Source organism: Anomalospiza imberbis, chromosome 13 (genome assembly GCF_031753505.1).
Source record: "Anomalospiza imberbis isolate Cuckoo-Finch-1a 21T00152 chromosome 13, ASM3175350v1, whole genome shotgun sequence".
NCBI classification, from domain to species: Eukaryota; Metazoa; Chordata; class Aves; order Passeriformes; family Viduidae; genus Anomalospiza; species Anomalospiza imberbis.
Genome location: NC_089693.1, coordinates 10,568,762 through 10,583,718, shown reverse-complemented (window position 1 = coordinate 10,583,718; position 14,957 = coordinate 10,568,762). Strand labels below are relative to the sequence as shown.

The window sequence follows — 14,957 nt, the reverse complement described above, 5'->3', positions numbered from 1 at the left end:
AGCGCCGCGGGGCAGCGGCTCCGCAGCGCCCGGGCCGCCCCCGCCGCAGCCCGGCCGCCGCCGCCGCCGCCGCCGGTTTTATGAATGAAGTTTTTTTTGTGAATGGGCTCGGCGCGTGCGGGCGGGCAGCGCCGTGAATGGCGCTGGGCGCGCGGCCGCGGCCCGGCGGCCCCCGGGGGGCGCCTCGCAGCCAATCGCCGCCCGCCGCCGGCTCACGCGCCCTCAGCGCGCGGGGAGCGCGGGGGGAGCGGGGGCGCGAGGGACCCTCGGGGGGGGGGGCCCAAACCCCGCAGAATTCCCGTTCTGCGGTCAGTCCTCCTCCGCGGCGGCACGGGCAGAGCCAAGGGCCTGGGCCCAGCCGGAGCCGCGATGCCCCCCTGGCTGCCCGGCCGGCCCCAAGGAAAGGCAGGTTTGGAGCAGCGCTCCCTGCCCGGCAGCTCGGCTCCAGCCCGGGGGGATCCCCCCTCAGGCATCGCGGGAACCTCCGGCAGCGAAAGAAGCGAGACGGGTTTGTTTTACTCTCTGAAAATATCAGGGCCCTCAGCACCAGTTACCTCCGTGTGGGGCTTCGACACCTGGGGCAGAGTGGCGGGAGGAGAAATTCAGCACCACGGGGGTCGGGCCGGGAGAGAAATCCCGGCACGAGGGCCTCGCCTCCCTCCATTAGCTGAGGCGTTTTCTCTCGCTAGATTTTCGGTGCTGAGTTCACCTTCCTCATGCTCACCGTGGTGCGGCCTCATTCTCTGCTCGCGTTCAGGGCTGTGAATCAGCTGCTGGTGTCTGAGGAGAGGCCGTGCAGCCCATCGCCCTGCCTGTGACAGGCGGAGAAAATGACAGCTTCTCTCTGTCACAGGCAGAAAGCTCATCACAGCCATTCCTGTTTTTACCTCGGGTATGAAAGCTGGTATTAATCCTAAAGATGCAATAGTTGCTACAGTAAGGTAGGGGAAAAAAAAAACAGTCCAAACTCTTTCAGTGAAATACGGCTCAAAGAGGAAGTGGCTGCTTTGAATCAACCCATTTTGGTGAGGATGGCTCACACTGCTCACAAAATCAAACCCAAAGGCAAAACCTGGACCAGCCACAAGTTACAAAGAATGACTAATTTCTCATGAAGCTTTAATGATGGCTTTGAGCACAAAAGAACAGAAAATTTCAGAAGTGATTAGCAGCAATACTGATTGTACATAAAGCACAGAAACTCTCTTCGCATGAACATTTTTCCTTCATTTCAACACCGTGCTGGAACATGACATCAACATGGCTGGAAGGAAAACTGGGATGGAGAGGCCATGGTGCCCACGCTGGTGAGGAGGAGAGACTGGAGGGGAGTGCAAACTGTGCTTCCCATGAAGGGGACAATGAGGACCAGCATTAGGACCTGGGAGATGCTGATGCCCCAGGCTTCTGTATTGGGAAGCCTCCCAGATTTGTCTTTTTTTTTTACTGCCATGAAAAATATGAAAAAAGAAAAGCCAAACTTCCTCTTTGTGCAAGATCAGCCTTACCATCCTTCCTACCTTGTCTCTGGGCACACAGCAAGGCTCTTCTTGCCTTACAGTAGCCCCTTGGCATAGATGACCGCACAAGGAAAGTACAACTTGGTGACCAGGACACTCCCCTGCGTCCTCACCTCCTGAGCCTGCCTGCCTGCTGATTCTTCCTCAGGAGGCAATTTGAGCCTTCTTTACCTGTGTGAGCAAGAAAATGGGCAGGTGGGGTCCCTGCTGGGCCTGCAGGAGATGCAATCCCCTCCCCATCCCACTGCAGCTAACAGGAGCTGGCAGGTGAAAAGGGTTAATGGGGCAGGCTTTAAACCTGTGAGTTGAAAGGGGACATTTGCAAGAAAAAGAAATATTAATGCAACAGCCTGTCCTTCACTAATCACCCATGAGTTGTGTCTGGAGCCCTGCATGGCAGCAGCATCTGCTGCCCCATGGCCAAAGCCTTGTTGCTCTCTCAAGATGCCGTGGAGGAGCTCAGGGTGGCTTCTCCAGAGACACAAGGGAGGCTGGTACTTTAATCAGCATTTCTCTGCTCACAGGCACCAGCAAGTGTGATCACAGTGTGGGAGGTGAAGAATAGCTGGTGTTTTACTGCAGGTTCCAGAGAAAAATGCAATTGTGACAAGCTCTGTTTTCAGCAGTGATCAAGAAATACAAGCTCAAGAGCAGAGCCCTCTTGGACAATGCTGCAAAGAGCAGCATTGTCCAAGCAATACCAGTCATTGTGGGGAGGGAAAGGAGGGAAAAGAAAAATGCCATGCCTTTATAAATTAAAAAGCTTTTTTTCTCAAAGCTAAAAACAAGATTTCTGTTTAAGATACTGGGAAATCAGCCTCTAACCAGCACAGAGAACAAAGCTCCTTTAAGCACTGGCGAAACTGAACCGACAGCCTTGTCTAAAAGGAGCCTGTGTTTCTTGCTCACAGCTCAAGTTCCCTGTTGCTCACTGTGCTCAGGGCTCCCCACCCTCCCAGCTCCCTGCCCACCCCTGCTGCTGCCCCAGCAGGACACAGGGAAAAATCATTTTTCCCCTCACATGGCTGCTGACAAAGGGCTGCGCCACACGTGTTTTCTCAAGCTACGTGGGAATACCCTAAAGGTGCAGTCACCTCTCCCTCAATCACTGTTACCCATCACACCCCAACCCTCCACCACACCCTGTTTACAGCCCCCAACAGTCTCTCAGCCTCGAGTATGCTGCACGAGAAACTGCTGCGAGCAGCCCCCAGTCAGGTATTGTCAGAGGGGACAGGAGCTTTGGGAGGTGTAAGCACAATGACGGAGCAGCACCATTACTTAGGAGCAGTTAACCAGCTACAGCCACTTCTAACACCCCTCTGAAAGAGCTGCAGAGAAGGAGGCAAGACAGCAGCAGCCACATCTCCAGAATCACCACAGGCAGCCGATCTGGTCAGAAGCAGCAGTGTCAGCCTGGAGCCTCAGGCACTCTTGGGAGTGGCCCCATTTCAGATTTGGGGCTGTGGGATCACGTCTGGAGCAGGCATTTAATGCCACCACCCCGCCTTCTCTTGCAGTGCAGGGGCCAGGACAGGGGCACACAGAACTCGCTGGGGACAGGAGAACGCACGAGCTGGGGACCAGTGGAGAGGAGAGCAGTCTCACACCAGGAGTGTGGGGGCAGCAAGGAAGAAAAGCTGTCACGCACCTGCAGAGCACACCCGAAAAGCAGCTGCATCTCGCAGGAGCCCAGAGGAAGCCGTTACGTGCTGCTTGCAACCGGTACAACAGCTTGCCCTTTCTTTTAGAATATGGACTAAACAAGGGACTTTTTTTCCCTTTATAAATAGCAACAGCGGAGTTAGCTCATGCTGAGGTGCACCAAGCTGATCTGCCTTACTTCGTCATTGACACGCCTGGCTGATCCTGGCAGAAATCAGCAAATTGTTACAGAATGGCAGGAAAATCTCGTGGCAGGTAACAACATGGTGGCAGCTACCTCTGGGAAGCCTGAAGCAGTTTATTTCCTCTAGAGAAAGTCACACACACAAACTGTTTTATTTCAATTGAGAGAAATTTATTTTCTCCCATGTTGAATCATTCTCACTGTTTTATCTCCCATCCATTGTTCTGAATGAGATAAAACCAAGTGTATTTGACAACTGCAGCCCCTCCTACTTTCCAGGAGAGTCAGAGAGAGTTTGGTTGGGCTGAAAACACAGGGATCAGAGCTATTGGGTTTGAGGAGGACAAAGGCAGGACCCTGAATACAAAAATCAGAGATTAGACTGTAAGTGCTTTTCTTCTATTCTAGCTAATCCCAGAAATCATGTTCTAGGGTAAAAAGTCAAGTAGCAATTTCTGTTCTTGGGCACCATGTTGTGTTTAGCTCAGCCCAGTTTCACGCGCCACAGCAACATTGCTCTCTCCAAACCTGCAGCTCTAAGACAGCAGTGGGACAAGGCAGCAGAAGGCAGGGCTGCTCTACCTGGGCAAAGCTCACATCCTTGCAGCTGAGCAGGATGGATGGATGGACCCGGCCTGCTGTACAACAGGGCTGAGCTGGATATGCTCCATGCCCTCTGTTTTTATATCATCTTTGCCTGGCAGGACCACGACCTCCTCCTTCAAACACTGCTGGGCTTTGTTGTCTTTTCCCCCAGGACAGTCCCAGAGCTCAGGGGAACAGAAACGAGATGGAGAGTCCTGTGCAAAAGCCCAAAATCCAGTCTAGAAGTTGCTCAAGAGCCAGCACAGAGCCAGTCCTTGGAGCTCTGAGGGAAAGCAGCCATCAAAGATAAACAATGAAAGCTGAACATGGGAGGACAGCACAGCACGGGGGACCTGTGCTACAGCTGTCCCATCTCCAAGGTGGATGGTGCCATCTTCTGCACATTCAGCAAGGACGTACCCAAAACAGAAGAGCTAGTGAGAGCTGCTTCAAGCCATCAGAAAACACCACACTGCCCTAACCACTGCTTTCTGAAAGGATCTGCAGACTGAGAGCCCAAAGATACATTCAGCAGCACTTGCTGGGCACCCTCAGCACTGTTTGCAAGGAGGCCGAGTGCCTATGAGCAAACACCAGCATCACCTGGCATCTGGTGTACCACAAAGTCTTCAAAGAGCCTAGTGACTGGATCCAGTGCGGAGCACAGCCCACAGCAGGAGGAATAAAAAGACAAATTTCAGCCTAAAGTAGCCTAAAGCTTCCTCTCAGCAGAATTACCTACCACATGAAACAAGTTTCAGCAACAGCATCACCAAACTACTGTCAGCTCCAAAGGAAGTTGGGAGCAGTCATGCTTTAGTGGCATCAAAGGGCGTGGTATCCTTGTGGTAGCAGACAGGGAACCATTATTTCCTGCAGTTATCTTTAAAGCTTTATTTTTGTAGGGCAATCCACTACCCCATACTAGAAAATAATAAATCCCACAACAGGGTTGAACTTCTCCCAGTGTCTCCTGGTGTGCAGAGGAGACCCAAGGAAACATTGAAGCATCCTTGTCCAGCATCTGCCACTTCTATACTTGGATGATTGCCTTTAACTTGGAAAAATCAGAAAGTAAACCTTGGCATGGGGGTATTTCCAATCACTTGGTTAATTTGCTCTCTTCCTCTACAGTCAACATTCCTCCATAAGGAAAGCTTTCCAAAAGCTGTTTTTTGCTTTTTTTTTTTTTTAACCAAACATCCTCACCTCTCTGGTGCTTACTTATTCCTCAAGGCAATCAATGGCAGAAAGGATACTTACCATCTCAGCTGCAGGCAGGAAGTCCCCAAGAGCTTGAAACAGCACTCTGGGGCAGAATGCATCTGAAAATGCAGCCTTCCCTTGCAGGAAAAGCATTATAAAGAGTTTAATGCTCTAAACATAAATTTAGGGTGCTTTACCCTGAGAGATGCCACTTAACAGGAAGACTTTTACTGCCATTTTTTAAAAAAACTGTACAGAATCCCCAAATGTTTTAAGTGACAACATTTATTATTTCTTTATAACTCTGCAATAAATGAGTAACCTACTACAGCAGTACAAAGCCTTATAGAGGCACAAAGTTGTTTTAAATTTGGTGTGGACAGAGATTAACTTTCCCTGTAAACACAGACTGAATTGCTGTGGGTGTGAGTGGTGCTGCTGCATCCTCCAGAGTTCCCAGGGGAAGCCAAAGACAAACACAGCTCCACACAGATAACTGTGGGACATGCAGTTTATTCCATGCCCCCTCTCCCATTTCCCTTTGCAGAAGAACAAGTCTGTTATCAGCCTTACATGATGATTAAATTCTTCATTACTCACTAAGGCTGCATCCCTGGAAAACACCGCAGGAGAGAGCTGGGCGTTCTCATGGTGCTTCTGCCTCGTGTGGGAGCTCCCCAGGCTCCGTGGAAAACTCCTTTAACAGCTCGGAGCACACTGGGGCTGCAGCTGGGGCCAGGAAGTGCATTCCAGCTTAGCTTCCCCTGCATCTGCTAACTCATAAAAGAGCCCCTGAGGTAAAGAGCCTCAGCTGGCATCAGCTCCTGTGGGCTGGGTTGGTTTTGCCCAGTAGTGCTTTAAAAAAAAACCCCAAACCCCACAATAATAAACAAAAAATGAATAAAGCTTTGTGTTTATTCACAATGATCCTAAAAAATCTAAAAGCAAGTCAAAGGAGTTGTCCTTCTTGCTTAGTGCAGTTTGACTGACTGGGGTCTTTCCACACATTGCAGACACAGATCAGAAAATTCCAGCCCCATCACTACAAGCCTGGTATTGGAAAGCCCATGCTGCTGTGGGAGTGCAGGCAGGGCCAGTGCTGCCTGAAGGGGTTTAGCAGGAGCAATTATTTTCTTGCGGTGCCTTTTTTGGTATATGCAGAAGTGCAAAGCACCACTTAAAAACTTACCAGAGGCAAGGAAATTTGCTCAGCGTTAGTGTTTCTTAAATGGTGAAGAAATGAAGAGGAAGAAAAAAAAAATCAGTTTGTAAAGGCATGAGGGTAACTAATTTTTTTGTAATTTCCATAGCACAGGTCACACTGTGCCACCCACTTTTTTTTTGTACTTTCCAAATGAGGTTGAGAAGACAAGAGGCTGAACCCAGATACAAGGAGTAATTCTGACTGCAAGTCATAGAACCTCCAAAGTGAGGTTTGTAACAGAAGCACTTCTACCAGAAGACAACTGCAATAGCAGAACTGAAACATGAAGTTAAGGTACATAAACAGAAACTTCAGAATTACAGGACAAAGCTTTATCCTTTTTGAATGGCTGTAGATATTTCCACATGTGGGAGGTGCAAAACCAGTTAATGACACTGTTACAGGTCACTGTTACTGACATGGAGGTGTGAGCAGTTAAAAAGGGGACAACATACAGAGAACTTCACGTTATTTTCCAAAGGTGACTTCATGCATCACTCCAACAATAAGGGCAGGTCAACTGAAATTCTCATCCAGTAGAGTATGAGAGAAATCTCAGCTTTTGGAGGTACCTGTGCTTATCCTTGCTCATTTCTTCTTAAGTAAAACACCACTTCCAACTCAATATTGCGGAGCTGCTTCAGTCCCAGGGCCTGAAGGGGGTGGGTTCTTGTATCTAATATTTTTCTGGTCAGTGACATAGTGGGTGACAACAGAGGGCTGGGATGCATGTGAAAAGCCTCCGCTAATCCTGCTTTTTTCAGCCACTCCCCTGCTGTGGCTGAGGGGCTCAGCTCCCTGCACGGGTGTTACCCTGAGTGCTGCAGGTGCCACCACACAGCTCCTCCACCCTGTGGCCGCAGGGTGACACAGACCTGTCCCAGCACCTGCAGTGCCAGGGCAGCCCTTGCCAATCAACTCCGCAAAGAGTCGTGAACAAACACAGCACTGCAATAAAGCCATAAATTTCTACAATCATTTTTATTAGTTATGGAAGAATCCCCACTAGTATTTACATAGTGCAAAAAAGCTGTTATTACTCCAAAAAGTACGGTAGACAGAACAGTTATCCTTCATACAGCAAAAAAGAAATGGAACAAACCCCTTCATATTGTATTTTATAATGGTTTTTCTACTACTTTAACCTAAATATTACCATAAATTTTAAGACATTAAAGATTAAACAGCTTTTCTTATTAGAATCTATTTAAAAAGTAAATTATATGAACTATTGATGAATATTTAGAACGTGGGCTGTGCCAACTGGGTTTCTACTTTCAGCATTACCATTCATTGGTGAGAAGTTTTGGGTTAGACATTCTTGTGTTTCCTTGTGTGTGGCAGGGTGAACCCTCCGTTCCTGGTTTCTATGGCTTGTTTCTGCTGGGTTTTGTTCTGTTAACAAATTGCCATGTCTAATTTTTAAATGGCTGACACTGAAATCAACTGAACAGTTTCATTAGTTGGCACAACTTCACAAGAAATACTAAATGACAGTTTCAGCAACAGCAGCTTTTCAAACAATAATACTTTTTTACATACATATTTAAAGTAACATTATTAAAATTTAAGCTTGTGTTAAAGAACTGGACAGAACCACATTGTGTAAGCTCCCACCCACCCATAAAGACACCTCTTAGCTTCACCAGAAGAACACCAACAAGTGCATTACTGAACATTTTCTATAATGAATTTTTAAAACACAGGTCAATGCTCTCTGTCACTGTTTAGCTCCAATCCTACAACAGCCTGCACACAACTTAAGCAGAAGAACAGGCCACCAATTTAAGCCAGTGGCACTAACACTCCAAAGTATGTGTGAGCAGGATCAGGGCCTTAGCCTTAATCAGACATTGCTACTTGGTCCAGCTAAGGACAGAAATTCTTCAGAATTTTTCCCTTTTACAGATTTGTAATCCATGTTTTATTATTGACAGAGATACTTAAGAGTATTTATATAAATAGGTTGTATACATAGCCACCTCTATCAGTTTTAAAGATCCCTACCCCTACCACAGATACATTATTTTTGATTTTACCAGATAAAGTAAGTGGTGAAATCATTTCTATAAACAATGCCTTAAGAAAAGTAGATTTGTTTCCCGAATAATAATTATTTTCACAACAAAAATATCTATACACCTATAACTACAGAAACATCTTTTCATGGGGACAGTAACAACCTGTATAATAAACTGCACACTTTTACACTGAAATAGAAATTCAACTACTTTTTAAAAAACTCATGGTATTGTAGAACATTTGTATGCTTTCTTCTTAAATTCTGCTGATAATAGAACCAAAATTACCACAGTGAGATACTCTCCTTAAGTGCTTCAAGTGGCAAGGAACCTCCCTAATTTCCGACACAAATGGATCGCTCCCAAAGCAATTGCAATTTCATTCTTACAGTTATTGCTTATTCCCAGCTTATCAAAAAGGAAGCACTAAACCCAGTTTTCTTTACTCAGTTTCAGTTTGCTCCCCTAAGGGTGATCTGCCACATTTTAAAAAGAAACTAGTTCCTTATTTGCTGGCAAATTGAGAGATAATTATAAGTGCTGTATCACTTTCAAGAACTCTATTAAACTTGTAGCAAAATTGCAGTTAAATAGCGGGCTGAATATTACAAGACTTCTTTGATATAAATGTCAGAAAAATTTAAAATGACAGTCCAAGTTCAGAAAGACATATAAAAAGATGCGCCTCTGATGTTAATACTTCAAGATCAAAAGTCATTTGAATCACTGGCACTGAAAAAGCTAAAGGAGAAACTACAAACACCTTTGTTTTTTGATGTTCTGGCAAAGTTTTGCCCTCAGTGTATGCACTGATCTCACCTGTGCCGAGATCTGCTTACACATCCAAGGGCAAGTTTTGCCTGTCAGCAGTTCAAACACCTGTCATGTCCTAAAGCAAAATCTCTTAAAACATACAGACAGTAGAAATCTGCCATAGAGACAGTAAGAGGTTTAACATTCAAGAGGCATCATTCCTTAGTCCTTGTTTTCCTATGAAACGCCTGTTCTAACACCTAGGAAGATTACTAAGGAGCTAAGAACGTGACAGAACAGCCAGTTGTCGTAGCAGCTCTCTACACTGCTTATCTACATACATTTGCTATGCTTATAGCTATCAAAGCATTATTTACATAATACACAGTTTCTGTTATTCTCATTAGCATCCAAAAACCCAGGGCTAGATGACTTCTAAACCTGGAGTCTTATTCTCCCAGTGCAACTTAAAACACCAGCATCACTACAGCTATAAACATTGGTCCCATGTTCCTAAGTGTGGACTGAACACCCAACTCAGCTAGTTTCAGTTTCCTGTGGTTTTCAGCCTACCCAGAGGCTTTTCATGCATTTTGATACAAGTGAACAAGAAAAACGAAGTGAAATTAAAAGTAACATGTTTGCAATGAAAGTGTTATTCGCGTGAGTTACTCTTTGGCTACCCCTGTGGAGAAGCTCCTGCTGCTGGCAGTTTCAGTATATGCCTTGCCAATACCAAAGACAGAAAACAGACTCCTGACATGCAAGGTTTAGACACACTCCATCCCCAGTCTGAAACAAATTCATCACCAGTTAATGCATTTGACTTCAGTATTCAGAAGAGAACACGGAACAATTCTCTAGCAACAGGTTATGTTTCAGGTAGGGCATATTTTTGTTCCTTTTACCTCTGCACCACTGAAATACTTCCCCAAACTACAGGGCACTTCCTCATTTCCTGGAGTAACTACTTTCTTCTCTATCTAGAGGTCAACTCCTAAAGCTGGTACAACTGCAAGAAGACATAAAGAGGTCATGTTTTCAGCAGTAGTTCTTAAGATACATCCTGGCCAGGATCACAGCATGCAGGTGAATGCAGAGATAGCCACCACATCATCCACACTTGCTGTTAAAGGATTATTCTTGCTTTTTGCAGTATTATGCAGAATACAAAATGCAAAACAGCATTCCTGAGGTAAGTGACAGAAGAGAGAGGAAGTCATCAGTTTACTAAAAGCCCTGAATAGGGATTATGGTTAATGAGTCACTTAGTGTGGTTTGGCAGACAGCAACTGCAGAGAGAATGGGGAATTTTTGTTTTCTTTCCTGTTTTTTTTTTAATGCAATATTTCTACCTTGTAAAGAAAACCTGCAAAACATTAATTACATCCCTCTGGTTTAAAGTTTTTCTGGAATCAAAGTTGTTATAGCTTATTGTAACCATTTCAACTATCAGCAGCTTTTTAATGATGCATTCACCAAGATCGACTAAGAAGCTGCATCTATCTTAGCATAAGAATCACACACAATTTTTCTACTAGTTCATTCACATTAAGATTGCAAATGGCTTTTTCTAGCTTTTCATGAAAGAGAATCAAAATTTTCCTTTTATTTCTAGATATAATTAGAAAGTCACGGCCAAATACACTGACAGGCCTAGTATAACACCATACCACCAACATGAATTGTTGGTAACTTGTCAGTGTTGATGTAGGTTACCTGTTTGAAAATAAGCTTAAAGAGTCAAAAACTTGAAAGAATTTTTCTTAAAACTGGTCAGTTACAAGATGTTTCCTTTTACAAAACATCAAATGAATGCTTACTGACAACTTTTCCACACGGTTTCTATTCTGGGAAATCAATACTGATTAAGAGCTAAGATAGTTTTTAAATCAAAAAAGTAACAGAGCTACAAAAATATTGTTGTGAATTAAATAGAAGTATTAAATGTTTAACAGTGCAAAATGTTGAGATGAAGCATATGGAATAATGGCTGCAACCTTTACAACAATTAGTTTTAATATAGTTTCTAAAAAGTTCCTGAGCTTCTGCTTATTTTTACGGCATATAGATGGAATCTGTGTGTTCTTTATTCAAAGAACTGCAGATGGTGGGTTTATGTTGAGTGTTACTTGCATGCTTATCATTTGTCCATTCCTCCCCATCAGTGATGGGATCAGCCTGCTCTGAGGTCTCCATTTCTTCCTCTTCACTTTGTTCAGCATTGTCTTCTTCAGCACCACTAAGGGTCTTCCCGAGCTGCAGCGTCTCCATAGTTCTCTGGGTCTCTGAAACCCAAGATTCAATTCTGCTATTAAGCTGAACTTCTACAGAAATTGGTTCATGGGCATAATCCTCATCATCGTCATCTTCCTCTTCCTCCTCCTCTTCCAGCATTCCTGGCACAAGAGTACTGGTGGTACTGGTCATGGAGGAATTCAAAAGATCTCTGCAGCTGCCATCCAGGGATCCTGTTTCTGTACTCTGCTGTGAGGCCCATTCCAGATTGTCATCTGGTTTCACCTCATCTTTGTCACCTGGGGTGGATTTTCCGTGATTTGTTGCTGAGGTAGTGCCAGTTGTAGCTAGAGGTGGTTGTTTATTAAGAGTGGTTTTTTCCATTTGGCCATTACCAGCTTTTTCTGGTACTGCAGCCTTGCACACAGATTCTCTCTCATTTTCAGAGGTCTCTAATCCATCAGATGTTTCCACCATATTTCTCCAGTTTGTTTCTACAAGTTTTGAAAGATGGTTAAAGTAGGAAACATTAATTCCTTCTATATAAAAATATTTCTCCTGAGCATGCAATAACAGCCTAAATAGCAAAATGAGCTAATAATATAACTCTATGCTTTCTAGAAAAATTTCTACTCTAAAAAGAGGAAGAAGGGAAGAGGAGAGACAAAAAAGAGCTGTCAATAACTTGGGGTTTTTACAGTACCCTAAAGCAGACATTACAAAGCTGAAAGTTGTGCCACTTAGTTTCCTGTGTAAACATCAAATGTAACACTAAGAGTACTCAAAGAGGTTACTCTCAAGTATAAACTAAAAGAAGAAAACTGCCACCATCCTAAGTCATTCATTTAAGGATTTCTTATGAAATATTTAACTCCTGAAATGAATTTAAGGTACCACCAAAAATTCACTAAAAAGACAGCATTCTCTTTAATTCACTTCCAGACCAAAAAACAAAAAGAGAAGACTTTTGACTTCTTACAAGTAGTCTCCATTTTATATTCCTTTTCATCTGGGCTTAAGCAACTGGATAAATGAACTTACCTTTTCTCACAGTAGAATCACTCACTGCCATCTCAAGTTTAAAAATGTAAGCTACATTAAAAATGTCCTATCCTCAGAGACCTCATATTTTAGCTCCTGCTGTCATCAGTTCTTCCTCAGTCATATGATCAATTCTGTGCTATCAGTTTTAAAACAGTTCAATAAAACTGGGAAAGCCACCTTCACTAATGTTAGATACCTATACCACTTCTGAGGATTAGAAATTATTATTTTCTATATAGTTCAGAGAAAAAAATTACTTATGAAATTAACTGAAGACTAACTGATCTCTTCTTACCCCTGGATATTGTAGAATACTGTACACTAGGAAGAAGGATTGTATCTTTAGCTACATTTCACAACAAACAGCATCTGGAAAACCCCAGCTTCTATTTACAAAGGTAAGCTTTAAGCTACTTACCATATTCTTTCTCATTGACCTCAGATATGGGTTCAGAAATAACACTACAGAATGAGATAGCACTTGCTGCAGAAGGGTTACGAGAATGACCCATATGATGTGGGGTCTTCTTGACATTCTTCAAGGCTTCTTCTGCCTGTTCCTGTTCCATTGCAGCCACCATGTCCCTGTAGGCTTTCCTGGCCTCTTCAGTTAGGGATACCAGCTTATTAAACAGATCCTATGTACAAAGGCAGTTTTATCAGCACTAATTCTTATTAATAATTTTCACTTTACATTACTCCTTTCAGTCCAAGGTAAATCACATATGAGCCTCAAGATTAGCACCAAATACCTCAACTTTCACTAAGAATTAGTTCTTTTCTGTATTAAATAATAAAAACACCACTCCAGGTTTATGCACTTTGAGGAGATGGACATATTTTAGGATACTCTTTTTCTTACATACTTAAGCCTTCCAGAGAATTTCAGATTACAGTTTAAGTCTGTTTAAAATCTACAATGAGATGCTGTGACCAAAAGTGTTTTAGCACCGTCTCTCAGTACCATAAAACTGAATTGCAAAGAAAAGACACCATAATATAGATGAGGTCAGGACTATTATCAAAGGTGTATTAGGTGTGCTCCAATGCCAAATCAATTCTTTGCTACATAATTGTTTACTCCAGCCACTTATGTGATTGGAACTACTCACCTCAGCACCTGAGTAGTTGAAGATACCCACAACACTAACAGGAACCAGCTTGTTCACACAGCGGCCAAGAGCCTTGCGGCCAAGAGCAAAGACAAATGGAATTTCTTGTTCCCGTGCCATGGCTATTACATTATATAGAGCCTCATCTAGTCCACCTTGAAGAAAACAATTTTAAATAGATATCTAGTCACTTGAAGTCATCACATGGCATGATACAACTCTCTAAACCACTTTAACTGCAATTAGCCAGTAAAACTTCAACATACACATCAGCAGCTCCTATGTCCTAGAGGATAACACACAATACATTTCAAGGGTAGTGAATGAGAACGGATGAAGGTGATATTCTTTGTTTTCTATTAGTCCTGCACACAAACCAGAGTTTTACAGGTCTTTTCTTAAGCAGAGATTTGCTATTCTCCTGTCTAAGGAAGCCTCTGTTTATACTTCTGGTTGTGGTAAAATGCTTTGGTTGGCTAACTAACAATTCACATTCCTCTTGAGGAATTTCCTAAGCTCAGGATTCTCTGCAAAGTGTATTGAACACAGAATTAAGTAACACACAGAGGAAATTTCAATTCTACAATATCTGTTTTTCTTTAAGCTTTTCAGCCTCATGAACGAGTTTCATCCAGAATGGAGCAGAAAAGAACAAATGTGGAATGGCAATTACCCAGTTGGAGTCTGGGATGTTATATCATGCATAATAACAAATACATCTAACCTTGCTAATTAACACATTTAATCAGCACAAAAAAAACTGCAAAGAGCCAAGCACCACTTGTTTTTATCATTTATACCTTTTGACTGAATTTTTTCACAGTTGGGGGATATGATTACACACTTGATCTTGTTTAGTTTCATGTGCTTCGTAACCTCACGTAACCCCATAACGAGTCTTCTCCTTGCTTTAGCTCGTGTGGGATCCTTTTGGTAAATCCGTTCCTGGAAGCTGACGAGCTCTTGCAATAGCAAAGTCACGCACTCATCTATTTCTTTACTTAGAACTTGGTTACAGTATCTGTCAATTCGAAACAACATTGACAAGTGTCAGCATTGCTACTTCATAACATTAGCATAAACAATGTTTCACCCAGCCTTGTTGCAAATGAAAATAATTTCACTTCCTCAGAACAGTTATTTAACTTTTTACTAAAGTCATTAAAAGGATTTAGAAATCAGACTGCAAACTGTAAGTTAAAAACACAGCCATAAAACATTTTTATTTGTAGTAATATCCCTTACTTCAAGAAGCCCATCAAAAAAATATTAAAAATACAAACAAATACTGCAATAAGTGCCTCAAGCAATTTTCTTCGACTGAATTTAGTACATTACAAAGATACATTAATAAAAAAGCCCAAACACATTAAGTGGAACAATTACAGTATTTTAAGCATTCCTAAGTATTCCTTCCTTTCCCAT

General features: G+C 43.2%; 1 protein-coding gene and 1 long non-coding RNA gene across 6 annotated transcripts in view; one reads left to right on the top strand and one right to left on the bottom strand.

Annotated features, from left to right (window-relative positions):
• Nucleotides 1–3,207: 3,207 nt before the first annotated feature.
• On the top strand, nucleotides 3,208–8,475 carry LOC137481916 (uncharacterized). Its single transcript, XR_011003759.1, has 2 exons — nucleotides 3,208–6,658; nucleotides 6,769–8,475. It is a non-coding gene; the product is annotated as an uncharacterized lncRNA (long non-coding RNA).
• Nucleotides 7,327–14,957, bottom strand: part of SECISBP2L (SECIS binding protein 2 like) — a 28,177-nt gene continuing 20,546 nt past the window's right edge. For all 5 annotated transcript variants that reach the window (XM_068203877.1, XM_068203878.1, XM_068203876.1 and 2 more), the window contains exons 15-18: nucleotides 14,333–14,553; nucleotides 13,533–13,687; nucleotides 12,839–13,058; nucleotides 7,327–11,870 (exon numbers count right to left, since the gene is read on the bottom strand). In XM_068203877.1, coding sequence (XP_068059978.1) covers nucleotides 11,197–11,870; nucleotides 12,839–13,058; nucleotides 13,533–13,687; nucleotides 14,333–14,553 — 1,270 coding nt within the window. In that variant the 3' untranslated portion in view covers nucleotides 7,327–11,196. The remainder of the gene's footprint in view (nucleotides 11,871–12,838; nucleotides 13,059–13,532; nucleotides 13,688–14,332; nucleotides 14,554–14,957) is intronic.